Here is a 13,772-nt window from a genome sequence, read left to right as displayed (position 1 = left end):
CACTGTATTGAGGAATGATCACTTAGTTCACAGAGGTCACCTCCTCCTTTTCACCAAGGCCTTTAACCGTAGGGAGCTAATCACCTGGGGCTGACAGCTCCCCCAGCCAAGCTGAGACCTTCCCACTCCGCTCTCACAGGGTATTTTATCCGGTCCCTCCAGCCGTCCCCTCCATGCCACCTTTGAGATTTGCTTCCCAACTGCACGGCTCTGATCCTGCCCTCCCAGGTTTTGTCCATCCCTCATCTCCCACTCAGCCTTCCCACTTCTCCAGCGCCACAAGATTCTTCTTCTGCCTACTCCCCCAGCACCCTCCAGTTCTCCCTCACTTCCCTTGGCTGCTTTTCCCAGTCTGGCCATACCTGATACCGTAAGGGATAACCTGCATGTCAGAGAATTGCTCTGCAGTGGATTAGCCCCACCAGCTCTTCCACTACAGCACTTGACTAACTACTTCATCTCTAAAATGATCATTACAGTTAAATATTTTCTCTTTTTAAGAGCCTTATAATCACCAATTCCTGTACTAACAAGTATTAAAATACCCTTCCTGCTTATTCTTTGAACTCTTACAACGTGAGCTTCAATCTGGCTTGGGATGGGAAATGTGGAATAAATCTTCAGACAGGGAAAGCTCTGAATTAACTGAAAGGATGGGGGTACATTCACGTCTGTGGTCTTTTTGGCCCCAGTGTTATTTCAACACATGGTCAGTTTCAGCATCATCCAAAAAGGCACAGGACTGAGCAGTTACGGCAAAACGCCAATGGCCCAAACTGAGGTCTGGTGGCAGGGTCCTTCTCCATCACGGCAGAAATGCACTCATCTACCAACCAAAAGAAATTCTAACGCACATTCAAAACTGAATAAATGCAAGGCAACTCTTAGAGCGGAGACTCGGAACTGCATTCATTTCTCTAGTCTACCACTAAAGCTCGATACTCTTCATAACCCCCAAGAAACAACCAGGGATCAAAACTCAACTCTGACAGCGACAAGCACATGAAAGCCCTGGACAAGACCCTCAGCTCCTGGCTCCTATTCTCAACCCCACCAACGGCTGGCGAGGTGATAGAACAGAATATTGCAGTGGGAAGGGACCTACAACAATCACCTAATCCAACTCCCTTAATTGCTGATCTAAATTGCTTTACTCCCTCCACGGCACAGCAGGAAGTGGCATCACTACCCTCTTTAATAAAGCGAGATCTGCTGGGAGACAGTACTGCTAGGTTTTATTTTTTAATAGTTTCCTCCCCCCATTAAAAATCACGCACTTAACAAACATTTAGACATCTGGTGCCTAAGAGTCAACGCCAGTCATTCTCTCAAAGGCCAAAATGCCTCGCTGAATTGATGTCAGCTGACACTTAGTAGGATTTTAAATTTCAATTAAATTAAGAGACAAGCTACGCAGATTAGAGCTATACTAGAATCAGAAAGGAATCTTAAAAGGCATAAAATGTCTTTACATTTATTAAGCAAACTCTGCAGTCTTTTTCTCGTTATACTCTGTTGAAAAACAGAACATTCAGAAAGTATCATGAAGACAAGAAACAAAAAAAAATAAAAAAATCTAAGGTTCACATGAGCCACACTCCCCGTCTCCCTCCCCACCCCAGCAATGGGACTATCATCATGCCACCCATCCCGCTTTTTTAACTTTCCAACACAAGCAGGAAGGCACCATTTACAGCTGAGAAACGCAGTCTTCAACGCACCATCGGCATCCCGCATTCCTAGCAATCCGCCACAGCCACCCTCCTATATTAGAGCCAAGCAGTTTATACGCACCCACGGAGGCACCGACAGAAAAAAGAAAAGGCCAAAAACGTAGAGTTGTACGGTTCTGCTAGGGCTTCAAGTCTGGAAAATGACCGTTCCTCTGAGAACTCCTCAGTTACCCCCCAGAGTCATTAAACTCCCTTTCCCTTTTGCCGCACACCAATCCCAAATCTGCAAGGTGTCACCGAGCCTACGTGCTCTCACCCCTGGGACGCACCTCGCCACAAAGCCAAGGAGCAGAGGACCAGGACAGCCAGCTCTGCCCTTACAGCAGAGTCAGACAGCAAAGGATTATTTCTTGGCACTGGGGCTGTTTGGTTTTTTTTTTTTGGTTTGTTGATTTTGTTGGTTTTTTCATTTGGAAAATTAATTTGGGGATTACGAACAATTATGCTCTTGCATATTAATCGCTGTGATCTAAAAATTTCGCATGAAGAAACAAGACATGGAAATATTAAAGCACTCATCTTACGGATGTGGATCCGAGAACTGTTTAATAGCAGTCAGTGAAGGGGTAACATTGTGCTTTTAATCTACAGTTTAAAAATAATGATTTGTATATCTACTTAGTAAAACAATAAAATTAAGAACAGAAACTGATATTAGGAAACAGTGAAAATGTAATAATTAAACACATGACGCTTTGCAAAGCTATACCTAAATAGACACCTATGGTTAGGAGGGTCTTAAAAAAAAAATAATAAAAAAGAGACTTATTTTCAATTTTTTTTTTTCTTTTTCAATTTTTGTCTACTATACTGTATGCCTTGCTTTGGTGTTCTCTCTGCTGCCAACTTAATGCTTTAACAGTTAAGTTTACGCTTATGTTCTTTTCAAATGCTTGGCATTATAGTGAGATCTCATATCTTTCCTCAAATTAAATTTTGCTCCGCATACTCCACATGTATACAGATGAACATCCATGTGCTGCTCCAGTTGCTCATTATTTGGGAATATCTGAAAGCAGACCTGGCATATAGTCTCTCCAGCTGATAAGTGAGATATCATATGCCGTACATGGTCATGTTTTCGGAAGTTTCCTTGATCACAAATGGAACAGACATACCTGGCCATGCCTTTGTGCATATCATTGTGGAGCCGCAACTGGCGCTCTCTTAAGAACTGCTTCCCACATGTCTGACAAACAAACTGTTTTTCCTTGGTATGAACGGTATAGTGTTCCCGCAAGTGGCAACGCTGATAAAATCCTTTCCCACAAAGATTGCAGAAATGCTTACGTCTGTGATCCCTCTCGTTCTCTTCCATCATGGAGTTCTTGAACAGGTCTTGCTCCAGGCAGTTAGACATATGTTCCACCACTAGGTTTTCAGTTTCAAAACGCTGACCGCAGTTAGGGCATCGGAAGGGACAGGCAGAATGCTTGAATAACTGTTTTTTTTGAAGGCTGTTCATTTGGAAATGACTGTCCCTGAAGTCCTCCAGCATCTCTGCAAACATCATGTCCCTTATTTCTGACTGCTCCTCGGGGTTTTCTTCTAAGTCCATTTTCTCCTCAGAATTTCGGATACCGTTCATGGTCAGATCCTGGGGCTCTCCACAGGTCTGCGCGTGGTCCTGTAACTGCTTGCCTTTGACCAGTATTTGACCACACTTGCCACAAGCACATATACTTTCTATGTGTTTGGATAAATAATGAGAGGACAAATCTTCCTCGGTGATCGTTAGCCCGCAAAGTTCACAGGGAGCGTTCTCCACATCTTCCTGCACGGAAGGAGCCTTCCTGGGAAGGTGCCGCGGACTTTTCAAACACTTTCTATCATCCTCATCCATGGATAAACGGGGCTTTAATGTCTTCCGAGCATTTCTCTTCTCTCTGATCTCTTCCTCAACATAGTATCTGTAAAGCGGCTCTTCCTGTTCATCATCTAGGTCGTCATTGTCCGAAGACTCGTTGCAGTCTTTATCTGTCACCTTAATAATATTAAAATCCTTCAGCTCGTCTGTAGGATTGTCCTCCGGTTCCATCTTGATGATAATCCTCTTCCTCTCCGAGGCTCTACTTCCTTCTTCACCTGACGTCTCGGAGGCAACTGTGCTGCTTTTCCTGCTGGTCACGTTTGACACGGGAGACGAAGAATCATCCACAGCTTGGCTTGAGTCCCCCTTGTATTTCTCTGTCTGCGTGGAGATTATTTTGGAAGTAGAGTCCTTTTCGCTAAAGTCTATTTTTTCAGCAGTGTAGTACCTGGTGCTTTGGTAAGAATGCCTGTTAGTGCACGTCAACACGTGCTCATCCAGTAGCTTTTCACAGCTGAAACTGAACCCGCAGCTGTCGCAGGTGAAGCTCCTTCCAAAACGGCGCGAGTGGGACACACGCTCTTTTGTGTGAGAGAATTTAGATGTGGTGCTCTTTTTGCAGACATCAAACAGTTGTTCGGGGAAGCTGTTGAGCTGCAAAGCTTCTTCGTCAGGCTCTTTGTTATGGGATGTATTTACTGTTGAACTTGGCGGCTCCATGCCCCACCTGTTTGCTTCGCTGCCATTTCTAGCAAGTGTGTCTTCATACATTCTCACGCCAAATATCATTTTACTACTCTGGGTGCTAGAAGCAGAAGATGAACACTTTAAACTAGATGAGTCTGTATCCTGTATATCTTCTAGACATTCAGGTACGTTATACAGCTGTAAATAGTTCATGGCTACTTTAAATTGCTCAAAATTGGCAGGGGCTGTCATAATTTTTCCTAAATACATGAACTGTAAAATAAGATCAAAGCACTCAGCGCTAATCTTCATGTTGCTTAGATTCAGCTGGGCTGTAGTGTGTTGATGGTTCATAAAAAACATCCTAAAATAGGAGCTGCACGCAGCAAGGACTGCTTTATGTGCTTGGAAATAAATATCATCGATAGCGATACAGCAGTCGCACAGAAAGCCCCACTCTCTTTGGTTGTTTAGCTGCTGAAGGACATAGTTGCTGTGGCTGGTTCTTGCCATCTTGTACTTCAATTACAGCCCTGCACAAAGAAGAAGACATCTGTTAAATCACAAGCACAAAAAGCAAAACGTACTTAAACGCAGCGAGGAACTGACATCTTTTTTTCTTCTTTAGATCTTCCTATTCTCGCACTGTTTGTGGTACAGCTTCCTGCCTGGAGATCTTCGGTGGTAACTACTACGAATATTGACGCCAGCGAAAACATCCATAATTCCACGCTCTCACCACTAGCCTTACAAGACTAGTAAACTAATAAACATAACCACCACACACGTCAATCAGAGCAACGCTGCTAGAATATAAATTAGCAAATATATCTCAAAGTCCTACAGCCAAGATTGGCAGATATGACTTCTGAACGCAGAACTTCAAAAACTTCAGGGAGTAGACTTCTGTGAGATGGCCCCAGGACAACACCTATACAAGGTAAGCTGACTGTAAGAAACCACTCTGCAGTCTCGACTTGCCTTTTTCACCTGTCAGTCCAACGGGCATGTGACGCAACGCACACTGGAAACCAGGCCAGGCTCCAACCGGTCTCTCCCTCCCCATTAAAGGAAACCAAGAAGAAACCAAGAAGATCTTGTGGGGCATCCACACAAGCTACATCCACGCACTTTTTAAGCTCTTCGGGGCAGCTTGTGGGGGAAGGGTCTCAACCTTATCTGCAAGGCAGAACCAGGAAGGTTCTGCCAGAACCTTGCAGAACCAGGAACTGCAAGCTCAAGGCGCATTCTCAGAAGCAGAGGGCAGCCCGGCGGCGATGGCAGGTCCCACCTCCGAGCCCGTTGCAGATGGTGACCAGGCGAGCTGCGCGAGAGCCGCAGGGGTGGTGGAGAGGCAGGAAGTGGTGCAGGCTGTGCCTCCCACTGCTCTCAAAAACCCACGCCATCAGAGCGCTGAAATATATCATCAAAAACAGGCAGAAGGGAGACCGGACAAAGAAAAAAAAAAACTCAGCAATGGAGAACTGGAAGGGAGAAGTGAGGCAGAAGTGGAGCCTCAGTGAAATGAAGCCTCAACAAAAACCAAAGAGAAAGGTCTGAGAGTGCTGAGGTTTGCTGTAAGTGAAATACTTTATAGATAAGAGGAAGAAAACATACCAGATTGTGTTAACAAAAACCATCCAGGAGAAATGCATTGTATATTGTATTATACACAGGAGGTGTGCATTTGATTTACAGTAGATAAACTTAACCAAGTTGACAGGCTGAGAGAGTTGGGGGAGTCCAGCCTGGAAAAGAGAAGGCCCCAGGGAGACCTTAGAGCAGCCTTCCAATATCTGAAGGGAGCTACAGGAGAGCTGGGGAGGGGAATTTAAATTGGAAGAGGGAAGATTTAGATTAGATACCAGAAAGAAATTCTTTGCTGTGAGGGTGGTGAGGCACTGGAACAGGTTGCCCAGAGAAGCTGTGGCTGCCCCATCCCTGGAGGGGTTCAAGGCCAGGCTGGATGGGGCTTTGAGCAACGTGGTCTGGTGGGAGGTGTCCCTGCCCAGGGCAGGGGGGTTGGAACTCGATGATCTTTAAGGTCCCTTCCAACCCAAACCATTCTATGATTCTATGAAGTATGGCCAGACCCAACAGCTAGTCACTACTCACTTTGGAAAACTCTGGTGAGAAACCAAAAGATGTAAAGACCCCCCAAACTGAAATGAAAAGCTTAAAGCAATAACAAGCATTCGTAACATTTTGAAACGTTATTGCAAACAATGCAAATAACGATAAGAGACTTGCACAAATGAAGTTTAGGCTAGCAAACAAGATACATTAAATTGCATCTTATGATTCAATTAAATGTATGGATTGATTTGCAACCATTCTTTAAACTGTCCAAAATTTAAACAAAATACACACAGAAATGCTCCCTATTTCTTCTTATTCCCCTGACAGCTTACACCTCCTAGAGGCTGGGAAACGGGTGCAGAAATTCCATTCCACAATTAGTGCTGAATTCATAAGTCGTAGGCGTTGTCTGCCTTGTTAAGTACCAAACCTAATATTAAATCACCGTTCTTCTTCATTCCACCAGGACTGCCATGGAAGAAATGCGTTCAGACTCTCAAGACAAGGACATGCTCACCATGCCCAGCAATATTCCCTACTGCCAATTCACACACCAGTACTTATGGATCACCACCAGCGTGAGACCTTGCCAGGCAACAGGGAAGCTTGAGATTTGGGTTGAACTACACTGGTGATGAGCATCTGAAGGGCAGCTGCTCCTCTCCTCTCAACCCAATCCTCCGCACCCAAAACTCAAGGCCAGCACCCTGCCGTAATAATTCTCTGACCACTTTGGCCCAGTGATGTCCACTGCAGAAATGCAACTTTCCTACTAACTCGCAAAAGGATGGCTTTGAAAGTAGGAGAACCTCTGAAACAACTTCATGTCTTTTCTACGGAAGATTAATTATTGTCCAAGTCACTGGGTGAGCTCAGATGTTTCTGTGAAAAAAAAAGCAAAGCTCTCAACATCAGGTAATAATAAAAGGGCACTTCATATTCTTCCGAGTGCTAACACATTTTGAATTTGAGGCAGTTCATTAGATACTTAAATATAACTCAGCATGCTGTATCAAGCATTAAGAACAGCAGCTGCACAATGACAAAGAATTGACTTCAACTTCCACGTAATAAGAGTAAAAACCAACAAGGAAGTGAGAAGATGCAGTCTAAGGCACCACCGGCCTCTTGGTGTGAACTGCCATCAAGGCAAGAAAAGGCTCAGGACAGCTCAGTGTAATCTCCTCAACCTCATAAAGTGGCAAGTTTTAAATGTTTTATTTAATTTTTTTTTTCCCTACTAAAAATATTCTACCATATCTTCCAATAGCAAAACAGCAGTAGAAGCAGCAAGCCCGTACTGAAAAGAAAGTCACAAACTATCAGAAGGGGACATTTCCAAATGGTGGGAACCATCTGGCAGCCACTGGAGTGAGAGAACACAAACTTGTCTTTTTCAAATTTCCTTCTTCTTGGAAAAAGGTGAAAGATACTTCCCCATCTGACAGGTGAACTCTTGCAGAGCTCTCAGCACATGAGTCCTGATACACAAAACCAACCCATTGGCAATGTCCACCTCCTTCCCCAACTCTGGAGGAAAAACCAGCCCCAGCATGATGTCCCTTGACCAGGACAACAAGGTGCTGGGGTACGTACAGCCCTCCGTTGCGGTAGTACCCCACGTAGGTATTAAAATAGAGTGTTTGAAGTTATTTACGTTAATGAAAGTACTGGCACATCCTCCCTCTGGATGCTGTATTAACCTGCTGGACGTAACTATATATTTACAGCTGCCAACACTTCCCACTATGAGAGCCTGTTGGGTTATTTAAAACTCTGACACATTTCAACCAGCAAAAGCAAAACCGTGATTCTGAATTGTCTGCTTTAAGACTGATTATTTTTTTTTTCCCCTTCCACAGAAAATTTCAGCCCAAAAGGTTCCAAAAATGAGGCTAAGAAAATATATCTAGATTATTAGATAGGCCAGGCTGGATGGGGCCTTAAGCAACCTGCTCTAGTGGGAGGTGTCCCTGCTCATGGCAGGGGGGTTGGAACTCAATGATCTTTGAGGTCCCTTCCAACCCTAACCATTCTATGATTACTTTTTCTTTTAAAAAGAATAAGGTTTCTCTTCCAAAGATCTTTGAAGAGAGATGTCATATGGGAGAAAGTGCTATGTCTTGGATATGTTGTCACGATATAAAAATCTGGCTGAATTTGGCCAAGCTATAAGCAATGAGGGGGAGAAGATAAAAATTACCCAGTTGTTCACACTTAAGGCTTTTGTTAGTTACTAAAATCTCAGATTACAGCCTTGCTGAGAACATTTCATGCTCCTGCAGCTCCTTTGTACATGGGAGCCTGCCTGAGCCAACCCACCTGCAGTGAAACCCCCCCTTTCGCACAGAGCTCTGACGTGGTTTTAAACTACAAGTGGGTAGATTCCGACTAGATTTAAGGAAGAATTTTTTCATGATGAGGGTGGGGAAACACTGGCCCAGGTTGGCCAGGGAGATGCCCCATCCCTGGCAACATTCAAGGCCAGGTTGGACGGGGCTCTGAGCAACCTGATCTGGTTGAAGACATCCCCGCTCATGGCTGGGGGTGGGTGGACTAGATGACCTTTAAAGGTCCCTTCCAACCAAACCATTCTGTGTGCCACCTCCACAAAATCACGAACCGGCAGCAGGGCTCACCAGAGACTGCTCCGCACAGTGACTCACCACTGGGTTTAAGCCTCCCTCCTGGCAGCCGGAGGGAAAAGATGCCCAATCCTGGCTTAAGAGAGCCAGACCCAGGAGGAGACTTAGTGAAAACACAGGGAGATTGGGAACTGTAAGAAGGATGTAAGAGAAAACCTCTGGAAACAGGGATTGCGGGGAGAGGCAGGCTGGGAGGGGAATGCTGAGCCAAGAAGAGAGCAGTGGCATTAGAAAGGAGCCACGGGAAGGAAAAATGGGTGCAAGGACAGTCTAAAGGGTGAAGGGAAGTTGCTTGGGCAAGGGGCTGGGGAGAGCCAAGCTGCAGGGACTTATGGATATAAAAGATATATAGACGGGGTACAAAAAAAGACATGGTTTTGCTGAGAAATAGGCAGAAAACAATTGGAGCATTCACCCATCCGGAGCTGGAATTGAACCCCAAATTCCCAATTCTGCTGTTCATTTGCCATTGGGCTTGCTGACAAACTCCTTCCCATCAAGAGCAGGCTCTCAGAAAATAATAATTTACCATTATTTTGTTGTTTGAATTTCTCAAATGGTAGACATCTGCAGTTATCACCCACGTGGGTGGTTCAGTGCTGCAACCTATTTATGAAGTTTGCTTTGGAAAGAAAAAAGCAGGCATTAGAATAAAAACAGATCCCTTTTAAAGAAAACCCAAGGTTTCAAAGTTAAGTGTATACACAAGAAATGCCATAATTAATGCAAGATTAATTCAGCTGCTGTTTAGGCATATAAGATAGTACAGTCTTCCAGATCTCCCCTTTCCAAAGGTTCCCTTCCTTCCTCAGCGCATCCTCTGGATCTGTCCAGGGATGGATCCAAGCAAGAAACACCACAAGATCCCTGACCATTTGGCACTGCATTTGGAAGACGTTAAGTGAACGAGAGCAGGGGACAACAAGGAGAACATCACAGCAATGAACACTGCCCTGGAGAACAGCAGCCCATCACCGACAGTGCCAGGACAGGTAATTTTCACTTTTTTTTTAATTTATTTTTAATAAGTCTGGCTTGCATTTTTTGGATGTCTGAGTTCTTCACAGGGAAACACCATTGGCAGCAACTGAGGCCAATGGAAGTTATCCTCTGTGTGTATTAATCACTGAGTATCTTGGAAAATTAAAGCTCTATGCAGGCAGGGTTGTCAATCCAAATTATTTTTTAAGTATTTCTGATCCTTCCTGACTCTTTTCTACTTCAAGAGGAGAAATGCCAGATACTTGCCTGACGGACTAGCGCACTGCCTTTGTGAAGCCCCCAAACAATGTAGTCACAAACATCACAAGGGGGTCCATGAGGAACGCAAGTAACTCCAGCAGTGATTGATTTGTGCAACGAACACAGCGACAGGCCACCTCGTAAGCAATACTGAGCGATGCAGAGGTGTGCTGAAAAAACATGCTAAAAAAGCAACTGATATGAAAATGAAAAGTGAAGATATTTGAGTCAGGTATTTTCACTCTGATTTTCAGCCTGAAAGCCCCCATATGCATTTTATTTTCCTAGTAAATGTTTCTTTTTGCGCTGCCACCCTTTGGATTCGAGCTGTTTCTCTGCCATCAGATTTTTTCTTTGCTAGTCACCACACAGATACTATTACTCTTCAGATGTTTCCATGAGCAAGGTAAATTGCACTACTGGATTAGCCAAATGTACTGTTTATAAGTGTGCTAACAAGAAAAGACGGATATTTACTACGGCTCCATGCTTTTTGTCATTTCCTCACATTTAAAATTTTCTGAGATGCGTTAAAACTAAAGACTTAAAAAAAGTCCCCAGGGAAAGAACTGGCAAAGTTCTTTTGCCGACTCCTCTGTCTTTAAAAAAAGACATACCACAAGGTTCAGAATTTAGGAGCCTTTTGGCTCCTAAAATTAGTGGGTGGTTTTCAAAACCCAGCATTTCCACTGCTGAGCAGGCAAAAACGGAGCGCTTAAACGCTTACTTACTGGCTGCTTTTCTTTGGAAACCAAGAGCAGCCTGGACAAAAAGTATAATAAATGAGTGGGAGAATTCGGTGCTAATAGAAATGGAGACTAGAAAACCTCAAGAAAACAACGCCCAGTTATCCAAAGCAACAAGCGCGTGGGCAGCAGAAAGCAAATTCCCCACCAGAGTCTGACACCGTTTCCCACCCTGGCGTGGGTTCCCAAGAGCTCTCCTCCCTAAAGAGTTATTTTGCCTCTGCGGGTCAGATCCACCAAAGAATGTGGATTCCTAAATGACAGCATCTAGATGCTCAGGAGAAGATCCTACACGACGTGTCTAAATTCTCCATGTAATGCCTGAGAAGCTTCTGCCTTCAGCTAGTACACCAGCCACAACTACAAGCTACAACTTTTATCTAGACATACTCAAGAGGAAGCACCCAACACCGCTCTGGTACCGTGGAGTCCAAGAAGGTGCCTCAGTTTACACAAACGTTGCAAAAACGGCAAAGAACTTAGGGCCAGGTGACCACTGTCCACCTCAACAGCAGGTATGGGTAAGATGCAGTTTGCATTGCAAGCGTAGCCTTGATCATGGATTACAACAATTATGGGAATTCCACGCACTGCCAGGGAAAATCTAATTAAGCTCCATTATTTGGGCTATGTAGAACTGAAGGTATAATTTATCCTCCTCCCGTAGCCCTTCCAATCAGCTGCCTTCAGGCATGCTAGTTGTGAAGCCATCTCCAGTGATGTAGATACTCATCTCCAGACACATCCTGACGGCTGAATCGACTCATTTTAAACAAACTTGTGGCCAACGTACAGAAACAAGGTTCAGCTGACGCCTGGGCAGGGAAAGATGCTCCAAAGCCCCCAACCACGAGCTGTCAGAGCCACCAGGTCCCCTGCTCAGCAGGCAGCAAACGAGAAACAGCCATCAAAAATTAGCAAGTTACGATTCTCACCTGCTAATCAAGAATTAGTCAGGATATTCTTAGGTAAGAGTGCTTGCCAAAAGACAAGGAATAAGGTGTCAGATAAGCACGAGTGAGTAAATTAAGAAAACAGAGTTTGCACTAAATCCCTACCTCAGCTTCAAATACCTTTAGATCAGATTGATGGAGTAAAAGTACTCGAGAGAGAGCTTATGCAGCCTTTTAAAGTAACTTACTAGCCGCAAAGGATTACTCTAGAAAGTCACAGTTATCTTTTATCTGACACCTTTACAGTTGTAAAAAGTCGCCAGGCAACATGATAATGATACGTTTACAAGAAACAATTAGTGGGGGGAAAAAATTACGACACCCCATTTATGCCTTGTAGCAGAGAGATGAGCCTTTTTATCCAGGCTCTCCGAGTTACCCTTATTTTCAACTTCAAAAGGCACCTTGGTGGTTTAGCCAGCTCCTGAGACCCTCAAATGAAGACACGTGTGCCTTCCAGGGAAGCATCCTTGGCTAAATACAAGTCGTGCTGTGGTGTAACAACCTGCTGGATGCACATGGACAAAGCACAGTGACTTGTGACACACGGGGCAGACTACAGATTTTGTGGACTCTATCTATTCTTACACACATCACATTTTACTTGCAACCCATTAAAATAAATAAATAAACAAAGCTGGTAAGGTCTCCATCCAACGAAACAGGTTTAATACAGGGGCAAAAAAGGGCAACAACCAACTAATTCTAGAGAATTCTGCAATGGCACAACAAGCACAAAGAAAAAATTACCAGACAAATTTGAGGATATAAATGGTCTTCATGCAAATTATGTCATTTACTGTGCCCACACGCTGTCCCTGCAGCAGAACTCTTTGGGTGCCAGTGTTTAGGGTACCCAAGCAGGGGCAGGGTAGGATAAACCAGCTACTGGAGAACCACTGGTCAAACTGAAAAATGCACACACACACTGAGCTTCTCATCCTACATGTTTCTGAGATCCGGAAGGGCTCTCGTGAGAGGTCCAGCTGTAACAACTCGAAAAAGGACACGGGGGATTTTTTTATCAGGAAACTTTGGTTCTCTCAATTCTATTTCGTTTCCATACAGCAGATAAGTAACTGTTAAGGCTTTGCCTGTCCCAGACTTCCAGGGCTGCCCGCTGTGAAATCTGTGAAAGCAGCACTTGGCCTCAAACACTCAAGCAAGAAAAGCATCTCAAAATCCCAAAGCCACTGGTCGATACGAGCATTCTCAACATAATTGCTGCAAACTCCTGCGCCAGCGACAACATGGCATGAAGAAAAGACTTGTGCAAGCTGAGCTTATTCTGTAACCTCATTCCACACAAAAACTTCCCAACTACCAGGAAGAAGGGGCTTCTGTTACTTCTCCGAGCTTCCCACGCAGCACCAACCCTGGGTCTTCATCACCTCCATCCTCCTGCAGCCACCCCTCCATCCCTTCAACGCCCCCCCCTACCCCAACAGCAATTAAATATTAGCGCAATATACTAATACATCTCGTTACCCTTTGGGTTTTCTGGACGCTCACCCAAAAAAAAACTCTCTGCAATCTTTTGTGTAGCTCGCTATGCTGCTGCTGCTGAGGAAAAAAAAAAAAAAAACCTCAAGTTTTTCCAGTTACACATTCCTGGCTAATCTTTCTGTTTCCAAGAAACATAAATATTGGGAATTAACCAGTCATGTACTGGCCAGAGAGGTACAAACCCCAGCTGCTGGTGTGCTGAGAAAAAAAAAAAAAAAAAAAATCTGTGCCAGCCCTGCAACCCTTGGCGTTTGGCCGGTTTTCCCCACAGCCATATGGTCCCGGCGCCTCTCCCCCGCGCTCGCCATCAAAGCTGCCGGTTGTAATTCGGGTAAAAATGAGAAGCCCGCGTGCCCCAACCTCCCCCCCCC

The 13,772-nt window shown here is 44.6% G+C and overlaps 1 protein-coding gene and 1 long non-coding RNA gene across 5 annotated transcripts in view; one reads left to right on the top strand and one right to left on the bottom strand.

The window, feature by feature from the left end:
• Positions 1–7,546, top strand: part of LOC106893550 — a 23,723-nt gene extending 16,177 nt beyond the window's left edge. The window contains exons 2-3 of the long non-coding RNA XR_001413101.1: positions 4,859–5,170; positions 6,776–7,546. This is a non-coding gene — a long non-coding RNA (uncharacterized LOC106893550). The remainder of the gene's footprint in view (positions 1–4,858; positions 5,171–6,775) is intronic.
• Positions 1–13,772, bottom strand: part of ZBTB1 (zinc finger and BTB domain containing 1) — a 26,249-nt gene that overhangs the window by 11,978 nt on the left and 499 nt on the right. The window contains exons 1-2 of one of the 4 annotated variants that reach the window (XM_014951604.1): positions 11,736–11,754; positions 2,252–4,763 (exon numbers count right to left, since the gene is read on the bottom strand). In XM_014951604.1, the coding sequence (XP_014807090.1) occupies positions 2,608–4,743 (2,136 nt within the window). In that variant the 5' untranslated portion in view covers positions 4,744–4,763; positions 11,736–11,754 and the 3' untranslated portion in view covers positions 2,252–2,607. Of the gene's footprint in view, positions 1–2,251; positions 4,764–11,735; positions 11,755–13,772 lie in introns of those variants that run through there. The other 3 variants (XM_014951605.1, XM_014951606.1, XM_014951603.1) reach the window with 3 other exon arrangements.

This window comes from Calidris pugnax, unplaced genomic scaffold (genome assembly GCF_001431845.1).
Source record: "Calidris pugnax isolate Ruff unplaced genomic scaffold, ASM143184v1 scaffold183, whole genome shotgun sequence".
Taxonomy (NCBI): Eukaryota; Metazoa; Chordata; class Aves; order Charadriiformes; family Scolopacidae; genus Calidris; species Calidris pugnax.
The sequence above is the reverse complement of the archived record's forward strand: the minus strand, read 5'-3'. Positions and strand labels throughout refer to the sequence as shown.